The sequence below is a fragment of the Leucopleurus acutus genome, assembly GCF_964270905.1.
Source record: "Leucopleurus acutus genome assembly, chromosome: 10".
Taxonomy (NCBI): domain Eukaryota; kingdom Metazoa; phylum Chordata; class Mammalia; order Artiodactyla; family Delphinidae; genus Leucopleurus; species Leucopleurus acutus.
The window spans coordinates 83,019,201-83,042,638 of NC_139153.1; the positions used below are offsets into that span (position 1 = coordinate 83,019,201).

A 23,438-nucleotide genomic window follows, 5' to 3' on the forward strand; every position below is an offset into this window, starting at 1 on the left:
GGGGAAGCGGGAGAACCAGATGGGGTGTTACGCAAGCCCTGATGTTTACCTCCCGCAGGGGCCTCCTCCCTCCCTATAAAGCCTGACGTAGTGAGGAGATTGGCGGAGACAGACTGGTTGAAGAGAGAGGCGATTCCATGAGAGCGCCAGAAAGCGTCAGAAAGTTAATGTGGGAGGCGGAGAGAGGGGCAGCGACGCAACCAGCAGCAGAGGCGCTCAGCCACCTGAGTAGCCCGAAGGTGCTCGCGACGGTCGCGGAAGGGACGGCGCCCGGACGCTGGCTCCCCATGGAGGCATCCGAGCCGCTGGGCCGGGGACTGGTGCAGCGCCTGGAGCAGCTAGCGACGTGCCCGCTGTGCGGGAGCCTCTTCGAGGACCCGGTGCTCCTGGCGTGTGAGCACAGCTTCTGCCGCCCGTGCCTGGACCGCCGCTGGGGGACCCCGCCGCCCCCCGGCTCCGAGGCGCCCCCCACCGCCTGCCCGTGCTGTGGCCGGCCGTGCCCCCGCCGCAGCCTGAGGTCTAACGTGCGGCTGGCGGTGGAAGTGCGGATCAGCCGCGAGCTGCGGGAGAAGCTGGCCGAGCCCGGGGCCCGAACTGGGAAACGCCGAGGGGGCCGCATCCCCACCATGGGCTGCCTGGCCCCGCACGGAGAGGTGAGGCAGCGGTGCGCTTCGCGAGTCCGCAGCTGTCGGCCGAAGGGGCCATCCGCGGGCTCCCTGGGGAAGCGGGGAATGTCACCTCCCGAGCTGGGGCCCTTCTCGAAGTTTAGGCAAAAGATGGAGCTGGGGAAAGAAAAGCAGAGGACGGGGGTGGGGGGGGGGCGGCAGCTGTCAAGTGAGAGATGCCGGGAGGGAGTTGACGCTTTGCCCAGAGCGAAGCTGGACGGATGCCTGAGTCTTGGGAGAGGGGCTGGAGGGAAGGGGTTGGGGCAGCAGACAGAACAGGAGGAGACCCCTAAGGCCCGGCGAAGAGCGCGGGAACTGGGAGGCTGGGAAAAGACGCCGCTAGGCGCCCCGGAGGCGGAGGCCAGGCGGAGGGGAGGGTGCTGGGTGCCTGGGAGGTTGGTGAGGGAGATCAGAACTCGCCCAGCGGAGGAGAAGCAGGAGGGAGGATGGACAAAAAGCTGGAGTGGAGGGGCGGGGAAGGAGGCGGCTGTCACAAGTTGGGAAGAAGGGAGGGAGGCAGATCCAAACTCCCCTGCCGTGTCGTGGGGTGGGTCCCCGGGCTCCGGCCTGGGCCTTGCTGTGTTGTTATTGTTATCCTCCGCTCCTCCCAGGGCCCCAGGCAGAGGCGGCCACGGGTGGAGGCAAGGTCCGGGAAAACAGACGTTGGGACCTCTGGCTCCTCTCCACATCCCACTCTGATCACCCACCCACCTAGCCTCCCGCGTCCCTCCTGGGCCCTGACTCTTTGGCCGTCAACCAACCCCATTCCCTTGCCGACCCCCAGGCGCCCCGCATTCCCGCCTGGCTTCTCGCCAGCAGCCGAGCTGGTCTCGAGTCTTGCTTCCACCCTTTGAAGTCTACATATACCTAGTCTAGGTGTAATTGGCATAATTAGGCAAATTGCCTTTCCTCTCTCCCCTTCACCGCCCTACGGGTCTGCCCCAGTCTTTCCCACTAGACTGCGAAGCCGGAAGAGGGAATCCTAGTATTTGGATGGGGAGCATCCAGCGCCCTCTCCTGGCTCTCATGGTACCCTGCAGATCTGCTGGGCCTTCTGGGACACATCCAAGTCCAGCTGCTTCCTTGGTCAGGGTAGAGAGACACAGAACAAAGGGCCCTATAAACGACACTGGGCTTTTATGGCAAGAGGGGAAGCAGTTTTATTATAAGGATTTTATAAATGAACTCTTAGCCTAAGGACTCTAAGTATGTGTTTGGTCTGTGTGATGGAGGAGGCAGGGGATGTTTATCTGGGATACACCCTCAGTAAGGTGGATAAGGATGGGGGCCACTGAGAAAGAGAAGGGGGGCGGGCTGGGAGGAAACAGGGAACGGTGAGGACTCTGGGGACAAGAAAAAAGCCTGGATGAGGCTGGGGAAGGGGAACTGAGAGGCTTTGAGGCACGGCAAAGGGAGGAGGACGGTAGGGGTGGAGTTAGGAGGATGAGAAAGTGGTGACTGAGAGGAAGGAAAGGTCATGAAAAGGGAAGCGGGAGAATGAGAGGAAAAGGGAGCACAGGGGATAAAGAGGTGAGATCAGTTGGAGATGCGAGGAGGGACCTCACCAAATCAGACCCAGCTACCTGAGGAGGTGGGGGAAGAGCTCCCCACAGTATGAAGCCCAGAGCTCACATCCATGTTTTTTTCTGCCCACCCCAGGATACGAAGAAGACATGGAGAAGGTGAGTTCCATGTTTACTGTTTTTTCTTTTCCACTATCAGCTGCCACGTCCATCTTCTTACAGGAGCCACACCTTTGTCCCCACTCACAGACAGGTTTTGTGGGTGTGGCCTCACCCTTTTCTGCTCTAGAGGTGTGAGTGGGATAGAGGTGGGGACATCAGAGGGCAGAGGGTGTCTACCAATTTCCTGACTCTTCTCCCTCATCTATCCAGGTTTGATGCCCCAACTCCCAAGTCATCTAACTCAGAGGACGATCTCCCTGAAGATTACCCAGTGGTCAAAAACATGCTTCATAGACTGACGGGTAAGGAAGGCACAAGGGAGGGAACTAAATGAGAGGCTGTTTTCAGTTTATTCCCTTTTCTCTCTCAAATATGATCAAGTCTTTTTTGATGTCTGTATTAGTTTCCTAGGACTGCCATAGGAAAGCATTGCACACCGAGTGGGTTAAACAATAGAAATTTATTGTCTCATGGTTCTAGAGGCAGAAGTTAAATGATTCTAGGGGTAGAAGTCAAGGTGTCAACAGTGTTGGTTCCTTCTGGGGGCGGAGAGGGAGACTCTGTTCCAGGACTCTCTCCTAGCTTCTGATAGCCTCAGGCGTTCCTTGGCCTGTGGATGGCATCTCCCTGTCTTCACAGCATCTTCTCTCTATACACACTTGTCTTTGGGTCCAAATTTCCCCTTTTTATAAGGACACTGGATATATTGGATTGGGGTTCACCCTAATGACCTCATTTTAACTTGATTACCTCTGTAAAGATTCTATTTCCAAATACAGTCAAATTCTGAGGTATTGTGGGGACTTCACAACTTTCGGGGGGGGGGGAACACAATTCAACCTATAAGGTCTATCCTTCATTCCTCACATTCCAGCTATTCTCTCCTCTTACCTGTTCATACACTCACACAACAGACCCCTGGGGGTCAGCTGCTTCTGGGGAATCCCTGCTGCCACCACTTCTCATCACTCCCTTCCAGAAGTGTCCCAGGATTCCCGCGTCTCCTTGCCCCTGAGGCTCTGGGCCTTCTCTGCAGCTTCTGGGGAGTTCCTTCCATCACTTCCAAGGCTGCCCTCTGCCCTTCTTTAAACTGCCTAGAGAAGGTGCTCCGCCCTCTTGGTCACCCACCATCCCACCCAACCCAGATTGCTTCTAGCACCCCTAATCCAGAAATCTTTCCTCAAAGCAACCCATACACACAAGGCCAATGATTAGTTCTTTCTGGTCCCTTTGGCTATCACCACCTTCTCTCTCCTCTGCCCTGCGCTCCCTATAGAAATAGGCCTGTCTACTCCCACCTGTTCCTGCGGGTGGTGGGCTGGTTTCTCAGGATACTTGGATTTCTCCCTCTAGCCCTCCCCTCTATCACGTGCGGTGCTGGTATCTGGTATCAGTCTTCCTCTTTAGCTCCATCTTCTCCATCCTGTTGACCCAGCTCCCACCCACCCCCACCCCCGCCCCAGATGCTGCAGATTGAGGTATCAGTCCTCACCTTCCCTAGAAGTCAGACGAGCCTCACTCTGCCGCCAAGCCCGCAAACCCGGGCAACCCCTCCTTCAGTCTCTGCGCTGTGCCCCCTGCCCTGGGCCAGCAGGGTCCTTCTCCAAGTCCAATTCTCCAGGAGGAAGTGGCCCATCAGCGCAGGTTGGGTCTTGCCCAAGCCTGCTCTTCGTATGCCTTCACCCTCTTCGGTCCTCCAGCAGCCTTTTGAGCTGCTGTGGGCCTCTTGTGTACCCTCCGCGCATCCTCTCCATCCTATCCCTCCTCTGATTCGGAAAGCCAGCTCACACGGTCCTCCTCCTGCTTTCTCCTCTCCAGCCGACCTGACCCTGGATCCTGGCACCGCTCACCGCCGCTTGCTGGTCTCCGCGGACCGCCGCAGCGTCCGACTGGCCCCACCGGGGACACCCGCACCCCGCGACGGCCCGGGGCGCTTCGATCAGCTCCCGGCGGTGCTGGGTGAGCAGGGCTTCAGGGCTGGCCGCCACTGCTGGGAGGTGGAGATCGCCGACACCGCCTCCCGCGGAGACTCTTCCAGGGAGGATGAGGACGACGGGGAGAGCCGCTATGCCCTGGGCGTGGCCGGGGAGTCGGTGCGACGCAAGGGCAGAGTAGGCCTATGTCCCGCGGAGGCTGTGTGGGCCGTGGAGGATCGCGGCGGCCGCCTGTGGGCGCTCACGGCCCCGGAGCCCACCCCGCTGGGCGGCGCCGGGCCCCAGCCGCGGCGCATCCGCGTGGACTTGGACTGGGAGCGGGGCCGCGTGGCCTTCTACGACGGCCGTTCCCTGGACTTGCTCTTCGCCTTCCAGGCGCCCGGTCCCCTGGGTGAGCGCGTCTTCCCGCTGCTGTGCACCCGCGACCCCCGCGTCCCCCTCTGCCTCGTGCCAGCGGAAGGCTGAGAAGCTCACCCACAACCCTTATTCTGGCTTGGTCAGAAATAAGGCTGCTTCCACTTGGGCACGGAAATCCTTACTCATTCCAGGCATCATGTCCACGCCCATTGCCGGTGTATTGATAAGCACCCCTCCACCTACATTGTCTGTTTTCTTCCAGATAGTTAGGACCTCAACTGGCCTCCAGTTTCCGCATCCATGCCCGAAGCTTAATTCATTCCTGCTCCCCCCACCAAATCTTGGGATGCTTCTCTCCCTTGGTTACCCCAGTACTTCCCAAGGGATCTCTCCCCTTCTATCTCTCCCGGGCCTGAATTGGGGAACAGGTCCTGCCCCATCAGTACTGGTAATTGGCCCATGTTTAATACACAGAGGCCCTGCCGGTCAAACATTTACCTCCCACCCCTGCCTCTCCTCCTGGCAAAGAAGGGCCCAGTGCCCTCTCCACAGGTCTGAGGGTTGGGCTTCCCTGCCTCGTCCATTCTGAGGTTTCTCCTCAAGAGAAACAAAAGCCTCCTCCCCCAAAACAAGAGGCTTGACTCTGGCCTGGGCCTTAGGGCCCTCTTTTTGGGGGAGAAGGGGGCAGGCCAGTTCTACTCCACCATGGCGGCTTTCTATGCTTACAGCCTTTTCCCATTAAGAACCTTCTTAAAACCTCCCCCCTGCACATACAACAAGCAACCAATGGTGCTACCTCTCCTTTCCTCAACCTGGGAATGGCCCAGACACCCCAAATTCACCCTTGTATATAGCCTCACTTCTTTCCCCATATGTATAAATGGGCCCGTATTTAACACATTTTGTGATGTTGGGTTATTTATTTTGTGCATCTGTGGCAATAAATGAGATCTCAGTGGTGGTATGGATTTGACTGATCTCTGCAACTGTGCATGGCAAGAGGCCTGGAAAATGATATCTAGATCCCAGTAAGGGGTGGGGAAGGCCAGGACATCTGGGCTGGCAGAGACATCAAAGCCTAGGAAGGAAGGGGTGAGAGTACATCTCTGCTCCCTCCCTGTTCCTTCCTCTCCCAGGGACCCAGGCCCCTGGGACCGTGTTGGATCTGTCTCCTAAGCTGGAAGACCAAAGGCTGAGGAGATAGTTGGCTCTAAGTGACCAGTCTTGAAGCCAGCTTTGTCAGAAACCCTAGGTCACACAAGAATGGTGAGGGGAGAAGATATGACTATTTCTTTTTCCATTTCCCATTCTCCCAAGGTGAGAATGACAAAGACCTCTCTCTCTCCTAACTCCTCTTAAGGGCATGACGGGAGTGGGCAGGAGAGGAGGGAAAGGGCTAGGAGCCCTGAGGTCTCACATAAGACCTCACATCCCACAGGCAAGGACTAAGAGTTAGGATGACATAAATACATTAGTGGAAAAGCTCTAAGCCAGGATTAACAAGCATAGCTGGGGCAAGATTGCCTGGAATCTGACTAGGACCCTGGCAGTGAAAGCTGGGGCTGTTGGAAACCCAATTTAACTGTTTGGAACTCAAGTAGAGAGTGCAAGGGGCCAAGATAATTAGATCACAGGACAAGTAGTTTGGCAGTGAGAACAAAGGGAAAAGACTGGGACCAAGATGCCTGGATCCCTGAAGAGAGGAGGCAGAAATGAGGGCTGGGGGAACCCAGAAGCCTGGGTTCTGGAATAGCAGCAAGTCAGAATTCCAGGATCTCTGTCCACCCTCCTCCCCATCTTCCCTCTATCAGGCAGAGGAGAGGGGAGGAGGGGGCTGGAGAAGGGACCAAACCATGGGTTAAGTCCCCGAGTAGCCACATGAATACATTCAGGGCCAGACAGACACAGGAATGGTGGGGCAGAGAGGAATTTAGTGCTGCATTGGCCCTGGAGGGGGCTGGGAGGGGTCAGGAGGCTGGGGAGGGGTGGTGGGGCTTGGTCCCGGGATTGAATGACGCCGTCCTTTGCGGTGGCCCCGTACACAGTGTGTATGACCACAGCCCTCCTCTTCCTCCTCGTCACTCTCCGTGGAGCTCTCGCCAAAGGCCCGAGGTTTCTCATAAATACAGCAGCCTGGATTTGGAGGGAGGAGCCCAGTTAAAAAGGAGGAAGAGATAAGATGGAGCATCAGTTCCATTCCCATTGGATCTCAGTAAAAATCCCTACTTTCACCATTTTCTCCTCCTACCTTCCAGGAACCAACTTCCCCAGGCCCACACCCTGGGACTCAGACACCCAACTCCCTCGTCCTTTCCAGCCAGGAATCCGAAGCTCCACTTCTCCCACCTCAGATACCTCTTGACTTTAAGCCTTGGCACATCCCAATTCAAGCCTCTCCCTACCTCTGTTCCTCTAACCTTAACCTTCTCTCCCTGATACCGGAGAACCACCAGGACAGCCACAGGATTGTGAGCATCTGGGGGCTTCGGGAAGGTCAGTGAATGTAAGAAGGCAGAAGACATGCTGAGGGTTACTGTGGGCCAACAATTACTCACATTTTGATGAGCGGCGGCCCATGTGTTCGTTGTCCACAGTGTCACTCGTCCATTCCACCTTTTTCTCTGGCTTCCGTTTCCGAAGTTTGATGGTTAGGCTCCGGTTCTCCTGGAACGTTAAGAAGGATGGCCATACCTAGCTAGTCCCCTCCTATTAACCTTTCCCACTTCCTCCCAGGGGCCTCCTCTCTTCCCTTCCCCCACTCAATCAGGATCAGACATAGTGCCAGAGGAGCTGAGGGCTGGGAGAAGATAAAATAGAACAGATTTTTGGCCTCAGGGAGTCCCTTGAGGAATCATGAAGTATTATTTCCTGTTCTTGGTAACCACTAGTATACAGAGAAGATACAATTCCTAACCTAGGAAAGGTCCCAGCAAATCTTCAAAGGAAAATATAATCCTCGCTGTTTCTCCATCTTCCTCCCCAAATCATCCTTGGTGGTATTAATACATGGAAATTATTTTCTCAGTCACCAATGCCTAATCTTTGATCTCCCTTTCTTTTTTTCCAGACCCCCTACTCTTTTTCCCATTAAAGAAAGAACTCTGTTCTCACTTCTCTCATCCTCAAGCCCAGCCCTCCCCACCTGTTATCCACCTATTCCCCAGCATCCTGGCATCTCTAGTAACTATTACTCTAAACTCCCTTAGTCCGAGGGTTATTAAACCCAACACAACCTTCTCCCTTTGAAGGCAGCTTAAGTTGTTTTTGCAAAAATACTACATTTTTCTCTATTCATATCTCCTCTGATTTTTCAAAATACTATCTTCATCTCCCTTTTCTTGTTCCCTCATTCCCTCTGCTTCCTTTTACAATCATTCCTTCAACAAATATTTACTGATAAGTATGGTTCCAGTCAAATTCCCCTGCAGCTGGCCTCCAACCATGCTCTCTCACACAGCCCTTCATTTACCCCCAGCACATCCCTTGCTCCTTAATCTCCAAATTCCCGTTTTTTCATTACTTATACACACCACCACTCCAAGAAGCATCACCTATATCCTAACTCTATTGCTGGTCTCTTGACCAGCCTTCTGCACCAACTCTGACACACCCCAAATCTCCCAATACCTTGAGATTCTCCCAACCCCACTTCCTCCCATATCCCCAGGCCCAGCCCCTCCAGCAACTCTCCAAAGCGCTATCCCTTCCCTCCCGGTATCTCCCCAACCCCTAAACAGCACCGCCCCCCGCCTTTCTCACGGGCTCAGTTGTCACGGTAACCGTTGTCTCAGTGACGGTCTCACTCAGCCCGGCCCCTGCCTCCGCCATGGCTAAGGCTGAAGAGAGGGAGGAGGGGAGGAAGGGGGATGAGGCACCCTTCTGTCTTTTCTGTGTCTCTGAGGTCTAAGACAATCGGTATCGGATTCAGATTAGTAGCCAGGATCCTCCACCTTCTTTTTTCCCCCTCTTCCTGGGCCTCCGCTGCCCCACCCCTGGGGATAACCTGTCCAACCCCACTTCCGGATCTCCGCTTCCGGGTGTGTGACGCATTCTGTGGTCCCCCTTTTCCCTTCCTGGCACTAAATGTGTCTAAGCTCAAGGTCGCCGGATTAGTTCCGCCGTAATGCGACAGTGCGCAGGCGCCGCAAGAAGGCTACACAACTTTGGCGGAAGGGGCGTCACTGCGATGTGGAAGCAGGGGCGGAGCGAGCAAGTGCAGCACGCGCATGCGCCACAGAGATTGAGCTGGAACCTGCGGTCAGGGAGGGTAGAGTTGGGCTTGGCGCTGCAGACTGGTTACCGCACGTGGTTCAGATGTCCAGTAGCTGAGTCCATCCCACCCCCATCCCTTGGCTGTGTGGGAGCGCCGAGAAAACTAAGGGGCAATAATGATCCTACCACGGCCTAGCTTCGTTTTCTTATTGTTTCGTTTGGGAATTAAAGAATCGAGACCTGGGAGCAGTTAGAAACACACTTGATTAGGAATCTGGGTTAGGCCTCTTTGGTGGCGCAGTGGTTAAAAATCCGCTTGCCAATGCAGGAGACACGGGTTCGTAGCCCTGGTCCGCGAAGATCCCACATGCCGCGGAGCAACGAAACCTGTGCACCACAACTACTGAGCCTGCACGCCTACTGAGTCTGCATGCCTAGAGCCCGTGCTCCTCAACAAGAGAAGCCACCGCAATGAGAAGCCCATACACTGCAACGAAGAGTAGCCCCCGCTCGCTGCAACTAAAGAAAGCCCGAGCGCAGCAACGAAGACCAAACGCAGCCAAAAAGAGCAAAACAAATACTATATGCAGCCAAAAATAAAATTTTAAAAATAAACAAATTTATGAAAAAAAAAAAAGAATCTGGGTTTTAATCCTCGCCCTCTGCCTGTAGGTGTTCGAGCAGGGCGCTTAATGCGTCTTCAACTTGGATTTTTTCCTTTCACTGTGCTGTCACTTGAAGATGGAGGAGCATAAAACACTCACACCCTGCGTTTTAGCTCCCAGACTAATGGGAAAGACTGGCATAAATACTAACAGAAATATAAGACATTGGAATATTAACATAGATGTAAGTCTCATCTATGAAACTGAATTTAGTTACATACTGCCTACCCTTGCTCTGGGGTGGAGATGAGTAAGATTAAGCACAGAAATTGTCATAAGTTACAATATAGGCCAGTTTATAAGATAAAAATATGTGTTTGTTCCTCAGGGAGCACAAGAGTGGCAAAAAGAGAACAAGAAGGCAGACAAATGGGTTTTTTAGGTAAAGAAAGCAGCTTACAAAGTCGTAGTTGTGCGCACTGAAGGAAATGCAGTTTAATACTGAAGGGATGTAAGGGGAGTTCCAAATGGTGATTGACAGGTGGGCGTGGTTATATAAGACGCCCTGTATGCTTTGCTAAGAAACTTGCACTTTATCCAGTCGGTGAAAGGCTTAAAGCTGGGTAGAAACATGAACAGATTTGTTTTAGATTTCAGGAGTGAGGCAGGAGAACTGTTCAAACATACAGTGGAGAAAACTGCCCTGCCCATCCCTCCACGTTGCTGTGGGATCAAACAAGACAGTGTATGTTAGAGAGCTCGCAATATATAAAGGGCCGCACAATTACAAGATAATCGTTACCATCACCTCTTGGTCGCCATTTAAACCAAGGAATGCAGGAATCAGCATTCCCAGACTGAAATTTGAATGTTTATTGTGCCTGGACTAAGCATTTGCTTCCCTTTTAAGTTTCTGGTTTGAACTGAAAAAAGCAAGATACAACTCAGCATGTATAGTAAATCCCATTAAAAAAAACCCCAAATATCTCTGTGGAATGGGATTCCTTTTGATTTTTACTTTTTTCTTTCTACCTTTCTATATATGAATCTATTACAATGTAAAATATATATACATATATTACATTTATCTCAAGAGCAATAAAAAAAATTTCCAAAGTGTCCACCTGTATCTCTGAGTGTCAGATTGTTTTATTGTCCAGACTTACATATCAACTGAATCTGGTTAAGTTTTCTGTTGAACCTCCCACTATCCAAACTCCCACTCTTTGTTTCCCTAAACTCAGGAACCAAATAGATTTAGATAATGAGGGAGTACTTATAATTGCCTTTTTATATTAACCTCATTCCTGGCTCCATTTTTATGTCCTTGTTTTTTGTTTTATTTATTTTTTTCTCTTTTTCTTTTTGTTGTACTAATTTATATTCTCTTTTTGTAGCTGATATATTTGTTGAAAGGAAAAATATATCTCTCTAAGCTAACAAAAATTTCTTTTGGAAGAAGACAGATTATAAATAACATACATACGTCTGGCTCTTATAGAAAACTATAACTTTAATAAAGGAAACTCAACTAGGGTAGGAGTACTCTGGGGACAACGGTAATCCCCACATGATGATCTGCTTTTCCTCTGGGAGCAAAACACCGCAATCAGGAGATGGACAAAGGATCTAAGAACCCAGTATCTTTCACCTTCCAAGGAAGAGAAGGAGAGATTGTTGAGTCGCTCAGAAAAAAATCAAGAGTCTTCCTTCTCCTGGAACCTATAGAGAAAGAAAGGACTTGTTATATTGACCCAACGAAGAAGTTCTAGCAGTGTAAGATAAGACAATCAATTAAATAATCAAGAAAGACTTTCATTTATGACCGTGGAGGACTAGTTCCCCTAAACAACCCTCCACAAATTCAAGACAACTAAAAATGCTGGGATTAAAAATATATCTTGCAAATTATGAAGTATGCCAAGATTTCTTAGGAAAACAAAAAGCACTAGCCATAAAAGAAAAAAGGATAAACTAGAACTCATAAAAATTAAAAACTTCTGCTCATTAAAAAAAATAAAAAGTTAAGAAAACAAATAGGTCAGACTGGGAAAAAAATATTTGCAAAAGGCACATCTAACTATAAATATTTTTAATCCATTGGTGAGAAGGCAAGAAAGTAAAGGCAACCTTCACACTGGCTGAAATGATATAAAACCAGGAATCTAGACAGGTAAGTTAAAACTGAAGCCCCTGCTACCATGGTGCCCTTGCTGTTTTGATAGCCACATGGGTGAACTAGAGACAAACCTACAATGTCTGATAGGAGATACTCTGAATAAGTTTGAGACCCCCAAAGGGCTACCTTTTTGTATAAAAGGGAACAAGAAAAAAAAAAATCCAACTCTTCAGAAGAGGAATTTGACTGTCTCACTAGGTAGAGGGAGAAAAAAAAAATCTCCCCTGAGAATTTCTAACCAAAAGCTGGCCTTTACATTGGATTTGCAGTCCAAATTCATACTACCTGTGTGCTCCAAAAAACATGAAGCTGAGAATTTATTTAAAGTGATTCTAGCTTGTTAGCACCTCAAGACACCTGAACAGGAAACACAAATGCTAAGAATACAGCTTTCACCCCAGGCCTCAAAGAATTCCATAGTCCAAATTCTAAAAAATCTGAGCTTATCATCAAAAATCACAAAAGAAAAGAAGCACCATGAGAGTCAGTAGAAATAACAGATGGCAGCATCAGACCCACAAAAACTGTGGGTATGAGAATTAGCAGACAGAATATAAATATCATGTTTAGTATATTTAAATGTAATATATATTTTAAGAATAAAAGGAACAATTTAAAATATGATTAAAGAAGTGTGAATTATTAAAAATGAGGAGGGGATTTGAAAAATAATCAAGTAGAACTCAAAAAAATTTTTTTAAGTAACAATAATTGAAATAAACTGAAGACAGAATTAGTGAACTGGAAGAAAGACCAGAAGAATTTACCCAGAGGCAGAATAAAAAGAGATGGAAAATATAAAAGACAGGGTGAGAGAAATGGAGGATAGAAGATAAGGCCTAATAAACAACTAATTAATTAGAGATCCAGAATGTGAGAATTGAGAACATAGGGGAAAGGCAATACTCAATAAGATATGGCTGATAATTTTCCAAGGTTGCTGGAAAAAAAAATCAATCCTTACTTTCAGAAAGCCCAACAAATCCCAAACACAATAAATAAAAGGAAGCCACATCTTGATATATTGTAGTGAAACTGCAGAACACCAAAGAGAAAGAGGAGTTCTTAAAACTATTCCGTGTTCTTTAAATCACTCAAGAGTAATTCTCACCAAAGTAAAACTACGTTGAGTGCAGTGGAAGATTCCAACATAACACACTGATCACCAACCAATACTTGCCTTCTGTATTTTTTTCTTTCCTTTTAAATATCTTAAAAGCTTTAATTCACTGGGTATAAAAAGGATAAGAAAAGTGTAATTAAAAAAAAACAAGACCACAAATCTCCCTATTACTTGAACTGTACAGAAATGAGGGATGGGACCAAAGGAAACAACTGTTTATTCAGTACAAAAAGTAAATCGCTGGATTTGTTTAGGTAGCAAACAGACTGAGAAAGGGCGGAGGGGAGGGAAAGGATACGTACTTGCAGTTGGTACAGGTGTAGAAGACGGTCTGCCCTTCATCAGCGGAGCGCATCTGTCTGGTGTGGTATGCCATTCCCTCGTGCCCACATCGAGAGCAGCGCCTGTCAACCTGGGAAGCAACTGGTGGGTTAATAATTCCCCCTACTGATCACAGACATCAGGCTATCACACTCCTCAGACACTGCTGTTTTAAAGACCCCTCTTCCCTCTTAGACTTGGGTACAAAACACTCCAGATCTGTGCAATACCCCCTTCGTTTCTTTCCCACCCTCCTAACGGGGCCAGTCCTCCATGTCACTCACTTACCACGGGTCCCTGGAACTCAGGTCCTTCCTCCATCGACACGGGCATGGCTGTTCCCAGTTTGTGGAACACAAATGAGGTCTTCACAACCTTCGCCTCAAAGTCTGCGCAGGCAGTAAGAGTTGGTTTGGAGAGGGCTGACACCCACAACTCCCTCTCGGTTTGGCCAGGAGGTCTTATATTCTTCCCTTCAGATTTCGACCCAAGACCAAAAGTGCCTGATACCCTGCTTTAGGGTCCCCCTCTTCAATCCAACCGATCTTGAGGTCCTAAAGCCTCTGACCCTTCCACGCTGGGCCCTCTGCCGGGGCCGCTGCGTACGAGCTCCTCACCTCGCACGTTGATGGAGAAGCCACAGCGAGTACACGCGACCGTATCCTGAGCTCCGGGAAGAGGCAGGACCGAGCCGCAATCCGGACAGAAATCCAGGTCAGACTGAAAGCTGGAGCAGGTGCTGGCGAGGTCCATGATGGACGGGTGGTCGAGGGCTGGGAAGGGGACGAGAGTATTAATAAAAGAAAGAGAGTAACTCCCTCCCCACTGAAGAGTCCTTCCTATTCTGTCCCTGGACCTAAGCATACAGAACCCGAGCCCTTCTCCCACGCACGCCTTGTTCCTCTGCAACCAAGGAGACCAAATATCTGGAATTCCAAGCCCGGGTCCGGTACTTCGATTTGGGGGCTTATCTGGAGCTGGCGTGAGTGGCCAGCCAGCTCCGCGGGCTAGAGGACCTGCTCTACGCGGCAGCGGAGCAGTGAGAGCACGGCGGGCTAGAGCGTCGATGCGTCCCGCCTGACGATTGGCTGTGACGTCATAATTAATCGCAAACGTGGTCCTGAGAGCCTGGAGACGGGGAGGAACTTCTCTGAAGGAAAGTTTTAGCGCCGCCTTCAGCCTGGTTCTGTGACGTCGGCTAAGGAAACAGGTGATCGAAGATGTGCCTCCGGTTATTTTTCCCCTCAGGACCCAGTACTGGGGTGTTTATTTTATTGGTCTCGAATTTTAAAGGGACGCAGTCGCGGGGAGCGTTTCTCCTGAAAAATCGTACTAACCTTACTGAATACTAATTTCTTTGGACGAGAGAACTACTATTTCCTCCGTTCCTGAGTTGATATTTTTCTTTAGCTGCCGGGCAGTGGTTAGAAACAAAGCGAAACATTCTGGGAGTTACAGTTCTAGGGCTCCTTGGACCTCGCGGTCTAAGCAAGGGCTCTCTGCAGAGCCCCTCCTGGCTCGCGTGCTGTGGGGGCTGTTCTGGGCCGTTGGAAGGGGTGAGTCGACTTCTTACGGTGCAGGAAGTGGAGAGGGTGAAGGCGTAGGAGGAACATCTAGTCCTTAGGCACGATAGGAAACAGGGATGAGGGATGAAGTAGGACACTTGGGAAGGGGCTCAGGACCTTGGGGGTGGCGGAGCAGAAGAGGTTGGGACTCCTTCCTCTTTAGATGCCTGCCAGATGAGGGAGGTTAGCATTAGTCAAGGGAGCAACCTTGGGTAGGATTTCAGTAAGACTTGGTCGAGTTTGGCTTTCAGTTGCGGACCCCCTTCCACCTTGTCCCCCGCCTCCCATGGACCAACTCTACTTCATCATCGTCATCCCTTAGGTGGACAGCTGACATTCCCCTGAACTTTTATAAAGCATGAGGACAAGTATTTTTTAAATCTTACTATTTTAATTCATCTGTAACCTACCATCTAAAGTATAGAATCTGGGCTTCCCTGATGGCGCAGTGGTTAAGAATCCGCCTGCCAGTGCAGGGCACACGGGTTCGAGCCCTTGTGGGGGAAGATCCCACATGCCGTAGAGCAACTAAGCCCGTGTGCCACAACTACTGAAGCCTGCATGCTTAGAGGCCGTGCTCCGCAACAAGAGAAGCCACCGCAATGAGAAGCCCACACACCACATTAAAGAGTAGCCCCCCGCTCTCCGCAACTAGAGAAAGCTCGCGTGCAGCAATGAAGACCCAATGCAGCCAAAAATAAGTAAATAAATAAAGTATAGAATCTAAAAAAATAAATTTATTTATTTATTTATGGCTGAGTTGGGTCTTCGTTGCTGTGTGCGGGCTTTCTCTAGTTGCAGCAAGCAGGGGCTTGCTTCGTTGTGGTGCCTTCTCTTGTTGCAGAGTACAGGCTCTAGGCGCGCCAGCTTCAGTAGTTGTGGCGCTCGGGCGTAGCTGCTCCGCGGCATGTGGGATCTTCCCAGACCAGGGATCCAATCCGTATCCCCTGCATTGGCAGGTGGATTCTTAACCACTGCACCACCAGGGAAGTCCCTAAAGTATAGAATCTTGTTGTCCTGAGGGGACAGCTTCTAAATGAATTTCCTAGTTCGCTTTCAGTCCATCCAACCCCGCTCAACCTGATAGTTGTGCTAAGCTCCTTAATATAAAGGTTTTGGAGCCATCACTATTTTCTCCTTTGAAAGAGACAAGCTGTGATCTCTCCTAGAGAGAGGCTTTGATCTACTTCTCTGTGCAATAATGGAAACACTCACAGTAGTGAGGGGATTAAAACTCTGAGCAAGCTACTGGAGAGTGACAAGCCTCATAATAATTTGTCCTACAAGGAGAGGTCTGTTGCTGAGCCCGTGATGGTAGGCAAGTTTTTATTCTCTCTTCTCTGTGTGTCTTTCTCCTTTGAAAATGGAAATTGAAATCAGCCGTCTTTTCTCGCCAACTTTCCCTTTAAAGTTTGACAAAATTCAGTGAAGATCCACCATGAGTTGAATACTGTCCTAATGCAGTAAAGGAACTAAGCATTATAAGGCATGGCCCTTTCCCAACAAAAGCTCACAATCTGTTCAGTTCGTATTTATTAAGCACCTATGTCAGTCTTGGAGCTGAAGTTGGGGCTGCAAAGCTGAAAACTATGGTCTCTGACCTTAAGGAGTACAAATGAATAATTAGAATGCAATGAAAGTACACTTATAGGACAAAATGTGAGAGCCCAGGATAGGCATATAAAACAAATAGGCCTGTATACTACAAAGAGGACTGGTAAATGTTTTAATAAAAAGATACAGTGTCATGGGGAATGTAAGAGAGAAAGATACTCAGATATTATGTGATGAGGATAATCACCAATCAACAAATCATTAATTTTGAGAATTTGGGATTACAGACTCTAATGTTAAGTACTGTGCTAGATACTATGTACAGAGAAATAAAAGTAAGGTGGTCATATTTTTAAAATCTCAAAATAGGTATATGTAGTCAGGCAAATAAGAATATGCCCAAGAGGTCAGTGAGATCCAGTATTTGTTATCAGATCCTTTCTGATATGATAGATAGATCATTGTATTTGTAGACTGAAAAATTATAGTTCCAACTCTTTATGAGTCTGAATTTCATCATCAAAATGTTAAAAGTGATATATGGATGCAGATAGCACAGTGGAAACCATGATTGGTTTTCAAATGAGTTGTAGAAATAAAAAATGTTGTGTTCATATTCATAGCGTGGCAAAAATCACTGTTACATAGAGTAGACTGGAAAGACTTTATAGTCAGGGCTTGACCTGTGGAGATGGATACTATTTATTTTTTAATTTTTTAAATTTTTATTTTATTTTATTTTTTTGGCTGCATTAGGTCTTTGTTGCTGCACGTGGGCTTTCTCTAGTTGTGGTGAGCGGAGCGTTACTCTTTGTTGCAGTGCGCGGGCTTCTCATTGTGGTGCCCTCCTTGTTGCGGAGCACAGGCTCTAGGCACACGGGCTTCAGTAGTTGTGGCAGTGGGCTCAGTATTTGTGGCTCATGGACTCTAGAGCGCAGGCTCAGTAGTTGTGGCACATGGGCTTAGTTGCTCCGTGGCATGTGGGATCTTCCCAGGCCAGGGCTCGAACCCATGTCCCCTGCATTGGCAGGCAGATTCTTAACCACTGTGCCACCAGGGAAGCCCCAACTGCCATTTATTGAGAACTTACTGTATATCAAGCATTTTGCCAGGCTCTTTAATCTAATTCTCATTTGTTCTTTATAACTCCAAGAGGCAAATTTTGGTCTTATATCTCCATTTTGTAGATGAGGAAACTGATTTAGAGAGAGATTAAGTTACTTGCCCTGAGTCACACCCTGGGAAGTGGTGGAATTAGGATTCAAGCATAGCCCTGTAAGGCTTCAAAGCCCATGCTCTAAACCATAAATGGTGTAAATAAAGGCATAGAGATGAGATGCCAGGCATCCTCAGTGGCTTAAATATGACCTCACGGTGAGCTCAGATTAGACCAGGGATGACACACAAAAAGTTGGTAGTCTTCACTTGTGTTGCCATCAGGCTGTCCCTATAAATAAACCCAGAGTAACCACAGAGTCTCATCCCAAGCGGATCAACAGGGAATGGTTTCATAATGGATTTAGGGTGAAGGATGATTGGCAGAATAAGGCAGGCAAGCAGAGGGGTGGACGATCAAATAAGAACAGAATTTCAGAACGAAAGATTATAGGGCAGAGATGCTGTATGTGGTGATAGAGGCAGAGAGGGCCTGGATCAAGAAACTGCACAAAGAGAATGAACTGATAACACTGAAGTCTAGAATTATCTCAGAAGACAAAGGAGGCAGTGGGACTGAGCAATCTGTCATAGATGTGCTTGGGGAAAGCTTCACCAAGGAGCCTGTCTCTTCCCTTGCCCAGTCCCTGGTACAAGATTCAGAATGGTTCATGTTGAGTCCACAGGAGAAGTATGCTTTAAGTTTATATGAAAGGATTATGGTTGGTCCTCTATATCTGAGGGTTCCCCATCTGCAGATTCAACTAACTGTGGGTGGAAAATATTTGAAAAAAAAAAAATTCCCGAAAGTTCCCAAAAGTAAAACTTGAATTTGCCACTTACTGGCAACTATTTACAGTGTTTACATTGTACTTACGACTATTTACATTGTATTTACAACTATTTACATAATATTTACATTGTAGTAGGTATTACAAGTAATTGAAAGATAATTTAAGGTGTACAGGAGAATGTGCCCAGGTTGTATACAAATACTGTGCCATTTTATATAAGGGACTAGGGCATGGATTTTAGTATCTGGGGTGGGGGTGGTGAGTCCCGGAACCAAGGGACCTTGTGGGGGGGTGTCCGTGGATACCGAGGGATGACTGTATGTGCTCTTATTTATATGATCTTATTAAAAGAGCATTCATTATTTGTTACCATAGGAATGTAGTGGTTTCCCATTGGGAAATGGCCCTGCTGTAGTCCTACCTATTACCAGGTTTTTTCTTTCTGAGGGAAGTACCCTTGACCATGACCAAAACAATTGGGTTTTTTGGTTTAGTCAGTATGAGAGCAGATTTGTTCTGACATCTCCCGCATTCTAATCTACCTTTGCTTTTTTGTCTTACAGATTGTCCTGGGCTAAAGTATCTAAAGACCCTAGGATTGCTGCAGGTCAACTGTCCCCACTGGAGAAAAAAATCTTGGTAAATAAATTATCTTAACATCATACAGTTTGAAATGACTAGGAGAAGGAAAGTTAAGTTTAAAATCCTTCTGTCCAAGTGACACTTTCCAGTAGTGTGTCCACAGTGGCAAATGTTTTCCAGTTAAATCTTTACTTGCAAAACAAAGTATTATTTTTAGAACTCCCAACCCTATGTTTTTAAAAAACTAATTACTGATTTTGGTGGTGAGAACTCCAACTTTCAGAGCTCACAAGCTCACCTAGGAACGATGGAAGTAAAATCACTATTGCTCCGAAATTAATGAAAGACCATGGCCATTTCTTGGTGTCAATAGTGAGCGTAAGCTCCTGTTTAAATATGTTCAAAGTAAAAAGATGGTCATATTATAAAATTCTGTACCTCACTTTGACAGAATCTAGGTGGCGTGCATACAACAGCAGCAAGACAACTGATGATTCAAAAATATCAGGAGGAGTATGAAACACTCAGTAGAGAGCAAGGTCTTTCTCTTGACTACAGGCTTGCCAAAGCGGAGCCTTATTATAATAAAAGGATAATGGAAATGATGAAAGAACAAGAGACAGGCAATGAAATCAAGAAGAGATTGGAGGGGAAAACAACCCAAAGCATAGAAGGACAAAAACAATATTATTTGGTACCTGAGAGAGAAGTGAAACATGTAGAAATGCACATACATCGACCTGAACAGGTCGGAGAGTTTCAGAATAAAACATTTAGACAATTACCACCATGCCCTAGTGAAATAAAATTGCCCAAAATTGTGCCAGAAGTACATGGCATCCATGACGCACAGAGGAGAAAGCAGGTAAATGAGAGGGAACAGATGCAAATTAAAGCTCACCAGGAACGCATGATTCGAGGGAGAGAACTTGTACAGCAAAAACTCAAGGAAGGAGTCTTGAGAAAAGACCAGAGCCAGCCTCCTATACGTGAGAAGCATGAGAGTGTAAAGAAAGAGATAAAAGAGTATGAAAGCATTATTGCATATCCACTCTTCCAGCCATGCAGTAGCAGTCGGATTAAAGTGAATATTCTTATGGAAAAATCTCAGAATAGAGAAGACAGTACAATTATCAAGCCATATCAAAGAAGATTCTTAACTATACCACCCTTTTTGAGAAGTCAAATAGGAAAAATAAAAGATTCAGTGATTTCATGATAAAGTCATGTCTCTTAAATTAACCTTTTTTTTTTTTTTTTTTTTTTTTTTTTTGCTGTACGTGGGCCTCTCACTGTTGTGGCCTCTCCTGTTGCGGAGCACAGGCTCTGGTCGCACAGGCTCAGCGGCCATGGCTTATGGGCCCAGCCGCCCTGCGGCATGTGGGATCTTACCAGACCAGGGCACGAACCCGTGTCCCCTGCATCTGCATCAGCAGGCGGACTCGCAACCACTGTGCCACCAGGGAAGCCCCCCCCTTTTTTTTTTAATGCTAGTTCTCTTCTACAGGGTTCAGTGACTATTTTCCCATTTATATCTGATACAGAGGTGTCAGGTAGTTCTGGATTTTAAAACTAGCTTGGCTATTTTTAGTTGCCTTGTGTTTGTTCAAGTTGCTTATCCTTTTTGATGCTCATTCCTAATCTGTAGAGTGGGAAAATAATAGTTCATAGCATTTATAGGAGAATTTCATTTTTGTGAAGCATTAGCATATATTAGATGTTTCATAAATGCTGGGTTTCCCAGTTGGAAAGACCTGGGTTGGACAAAGATGATGAATAAGGAGTTGTTCTAATCTGCCTCTTCCAGTCCCCCTGCCTGCAACCTCAAAGGTTATCTTGATGAGACTGCTATAGGTCACTATGTGGTCTTTTATTTTCCATTCATACCTTTATCAGGGAACTGCTAACCAGGCCATAAAAGTCTAACTGTACCATACAATTTCTCTGTATGAGAAACTTAAGCTTGAGAACCTCCTATGTACCAGGTATTGTTAGTTACTGAGATGAATAAAGAGATATCCCTGCCCTTGGCTAGTTTACAACTAGTGGCATAGATCACTCTAAAAACAGATAATAAAATAGGGTTATGATAGAGGTATGCACAGGTATGTACAGAGGATGGACATCTAACCTGGCCTAGGTGAGCAGGGTGAGGAGGAAGGAGGTCAGAGAATGGAGTGTAGTAATCTCTCATGTTACTTCCAGCTCCGTATTTTGTCACTTTCAGTCACCCACTTAAGCAAGACCTTCCCAATGTTTGGATTCGCTCATAGGTAACCAAACTCACCTTCTCTCAAATAGATGTCCTCCAAAAGTTGGGAAATTTGGGGTTCAGAATTGGTGAGTAGAGAATCAGAGAAATGGAAACTGGATGACCTAAGGAATATTATACTTAAGTTGTGATAATCCTTTGCCCACCCTTTTGTATTAACAGGACACCCTTTACCCAGGATATTGCTAGATCAGCACTGTCCCATAGACCTTTATGCGATAATATAACTGTTCTATAGGTTTGCTCTTCAATACAGTAGCCATTTCCCTCATGTGGCTACTGAGCATTTGAAATGTGGCTGGTACACCTGAGGAACTGAATTTTTAATTTTACTTAATTTGAATTAATTTTAAATTGCTACATGTGGCAAGTGACTGCCGTATTGTATAGCATGGCACTAGATAAATATAACTCCTGTGTTCTAGACTTCAACCCCACAATCTGTTTTCTGTCTTTGACAATATTTGCAGGTATAATAGATCACTGCTCACTTACATTAGTATAAGTTTAGTTTCCTGTATATTTGAGATGCTCCTTAATCCCATGACGAGATTCAAAAAGCACTGTAGGCAAATTCTGTGTGGAAATGAGGTGGCTGAAGTTGCTTAAATTGGGTTCAGAAACTAGCCCTCCCTTTGCTCCTTCTGGAATTTGACCAGGACACATACGAAAATCTCATTCCTACCCACCTGATTTGCCTCATGCAGACTTTTTTGTCCTATCTGTTCTCTGGTCTTCCATCGTCATGTTGCAGCTTTAGATTTTATACCTTGCAAAGATGTGGTTCCTCAGGATGCAGAGGCAAAAGACTTAGAAATTCAAATCAATAGGGTAATGATACAGCCTTTGAGTTGAGTGGGATTGAAAAGTAACCTAATATATAACTGTTGGTAATTGTTTACCATGAAGATATTCACTGCTGGACCATCCTTTTGACCTATAAATGTACTCAAATCTCTCCCATCTAAATAAGCTACTATGTGGGAATTCCCTGATGGTCCAGTGGTTAAGACTCTGTGCTCTCACTGCTGAGGGCCCAGGTTCAATCCCTGGTCAGGGAAAAATCCCACAAACTGAGCGGTGCAGCCAAAAAAATTTTAAAAAAGAATAAATAAGCTACTATGCTATTTCTTTGCACTCCTTTAAAGCCACGTCCCTTAGAAAGTCTATACCAGCTCCCTGCATTCTAGTTTCAGTGCCCATCAATCCACCAAATCCCTTTTTACGGAGTCATCAGCAAAGAGCTCCGTGTGGCTAAATCCAATGGACAGTTAAGGGTGGAACGAAAAGGAGAAGGTGCCAACAACAGGCAGAAGACCTGACAGGCATTTGGCAGCAAGAGGGATCAACAATTCAAGTGTAAGAACGCATGACACAGAAAACAAGAGGCCAAGGAAGAGTAACAGTCCTTAGAAGTTGGAGATCAGTCAAGGGAACCAATGGAACCCATTTAAGGAACTGGAGTAGGGTACCAAAGGAATAAGATAAACAAACAGTTATAAGACTCAGGATAAAACACAAGAATAGGAATAGAAGCACTGACAAATCCAGGACGTAGAACTATTGAATTGGGTTCCATTAGGGATGGGACAAGTCTGAGTCTTAGGCTGAGTTGAACCAATAGTGGAGGATTAAGAAAGTCCAAAATAGAAACAGAGCTTATCAGGTCACAGGGGCAGGAGACAAAGCAGATAATTACTATAACCCTCATACTGAGTCAGTTACATGAGATAAGAATTTGAACTCATTAAAGCATGCCTGATATTATCTTTAAACATGGAAGTCATAGCGGCTTGAAAATTGAGCTTCAGGATATAAGGTGTACAAGGTTGGTGTGTTGTTTTAAATAGAACTGATTATAAAGTCTTTCATTGGAGTAGCACTACAAATTACAGTAAGGTTGAACAGGAGTACATTTTATCCTTCAAGGGGGATGGTAAGCAGATCAGCAAGGCCATTTAGCATAGGCAAATAAAAGGCAAACCATTGCTGTGTTTTCTGGGAGGCCAAACATATGGCACAGATTAGTTTCAAGGGGCACAACGGTATGGATGGAGAAGGCTGGGCTAGAATAGCAGCACTGTACCCTACAGTGTCAACAGTGGTGAGGCTCCACTGATAGCCCTTGAGGGGGTCAAAGAGCCAATGAAGTCCATCTGCCAGGAGCACATGAGGACAATGGCCCTTGCTATATGGCCTCCCTCATCGTAAGACAAGTCAACTTTTGGCAGTAATTGCAAGTCCAAATCAGAAACTGAGTTCTTTACTTTGTGCCCAGTCTATGATGGTGAATGTCTTGCCATGTCTAGTATGATGATCAACTCAGGCAGCAGTGGAGACTGTCTTCACAAAACATGTTTCCATCAGCAGCTTGATTCCAGTCAATTCCATCAGCAACCACGCTCTTCTTGTGGGCATTCACCTGAGTGACTCAG

The 23,438-nt window shown here is 47.2% G+C and overlaps 4 protein-coding genes across 7 annotated transcripts; 2 read left to right on the forward strand and 2 right to left on the reverse strand.

The window, feature by feature from the left end:
* Positions 1 to 272: 272 nt before the first annotated feature.
* RNF39 (ring finger protein 39) lies at positions 273 to 5,080 on the forward strand (the record flags this gene model as incomplete). Of its 2 annotated transcripts, XM_082847853.1 has the most annotated exons (5): positions 288 to 653; positions 2,325 to 2,347; positions 2,561 to 2,652; positions 4,169 to 4,461; positions 4,660 to 5,080. In XM_082847853.1, 5 exons carry the CDS (start codon positions 288 to 290, stop codon positions 4,747 to 4,749), a joined length of 864 nt encoding a protein of 287 aa, XP_082703979.1. In that variant the 3' UTR covers positions 4,750 to 5,080. The 2 variants fall into 2 exon arrangements, with proteins under 2 accessions (XP_082703978.1, XP_082703979.1); XM_082847852.1 differs by having other exon boundaries at positions 273 to 653; positions 4,169 to 5,080.
* A 476-nt stretch (positions 5,081 to 5,556) lies between these two features.
* On the reverse strand, positions 5,557 to 8,627 carry PPP1R11 (protein phosphatase 1 regulatory inhibitor subunit 11). The gene is made up of 3 exons (XM_082847887.1): positions 8,401 to 8,627; positions 7,197 to 7,305; positions 5,557 to 6,774 (listed from the first exon to the last, which is right to left on the reverse strand). Exons 1-3 carry the CDS (start codon positions 8,467 to 8,469, stop codon positions 6,572 to 6,574), a joined length of 381 nt encoding a protein of 126 aa, XP_082704013.1. The 5' UTR covers positions 8,470 to 8,627; the 3' UTR covers positions 5,557 to 6,571.
* Positions 8,628 to 10,611: 1,984 nt separating this feature from the next.
* POLR1H (RNA polymerase I subunit H) lies at positions 10,612 to 14,136 on the reverse strand (the record flags this gene model as incomplete). Of its 3 annotated transcripts, none has more annotated exons than XM_082847870.1 (4): positions 13,699 to 13,850; positions 13,370 to 13,470; positions 13,063 to 13,172; positions 10,612 to 11,180 (listed from the first exon to the last, which is right to left on the reverse strand). In XM_082847870.1, the coding sequence occupies exons 1-4, from the start codon at positions 13,832 to 13,834 to the stop codon at positions 11,156 to 11,158; spliced, it is 372 nt and encodes a 123-aa protein (XP_082703996.1). In that variant the 5' UTR covers positions 13,835 to 13,850. The 3 variants fall into 3 exon arrangements, with proteins under 3 accessions (XP_082703996.1, XP_082703995.1, XP_082703994.1); XM_082847869.1 differs by lacking the exon at positions 10,612 to 11,180 and adding an exon at positions 13,974 to 14,136 and having other exon boundaries at positions 13,011 to 13,172; positions 13,699 to 13,854; XM_082847868.1 differs by lacking the exon at positions 10,612 to 11,180 and having other exon boundaries at positions 13,011 to 13,172; positions 13,699 to 14,136.
* Positions 14,137 to 14,204: 68 nt separating this feature from the next.
* LOC309967292 (uncharacterized protein ZNRD1-AS1) lies at positions 14,205 to 20,115 on the forward strand. Its single transcript, XM_082847862.1, has 3 exons — positions 14,205 to 14,291; positions 18,713 to 18,788; positions 19,183 to 20,115. The coding sequence occupies exon 3, from the start codon at positions 19,222 to 19,224 to the stop codon at positions 19,948 to 19,950; it is 729 nt and encodes a 242-aa protein (XP_082703988.1). The 5' UTR covers positions 14,205 to 14,291; positions 18,713 to 18,788; positions 19,183 to 19,221; the 3' UTR covers positions 19,951 to 20,115.
* Positions 20,116 to 23,438: the final 3,323 nt, after the last annotated feature.

Excerpts from the sequence above, each read along its gene's own strand:
- PPP1R11 (XM_082847887.1), bottom strand. The coding sequence starts at position 8,469 with ATGGCGGAGGCAGGGGCCGGGCTGAGTGAGACCGTCACTGAGACAACG. Across the intron at positions 7,306-8,400 it reads TTACCGTGACAACTGAGCCC|GAGAACCGGAGCCTAACCAT; the intron begins GTGAGAAAGGCG and ends TTAACGTTCCAG. Across the intron at positions 6,775-7,196 it reads GGGCCGCCGCTCATCAAAAT|GCTGCTGTATTTATGAGAAA; the intron begins GTGAGTAATTGT and ends CTCCAAATCCAG.
- LOC309967292 (XM_082847862.1), top strand. The coding sequence starts at position 19,222 with ATGATTCAAAAATATCAGGAGGAGTATGAAACACTCAGTAGAGAGCAA.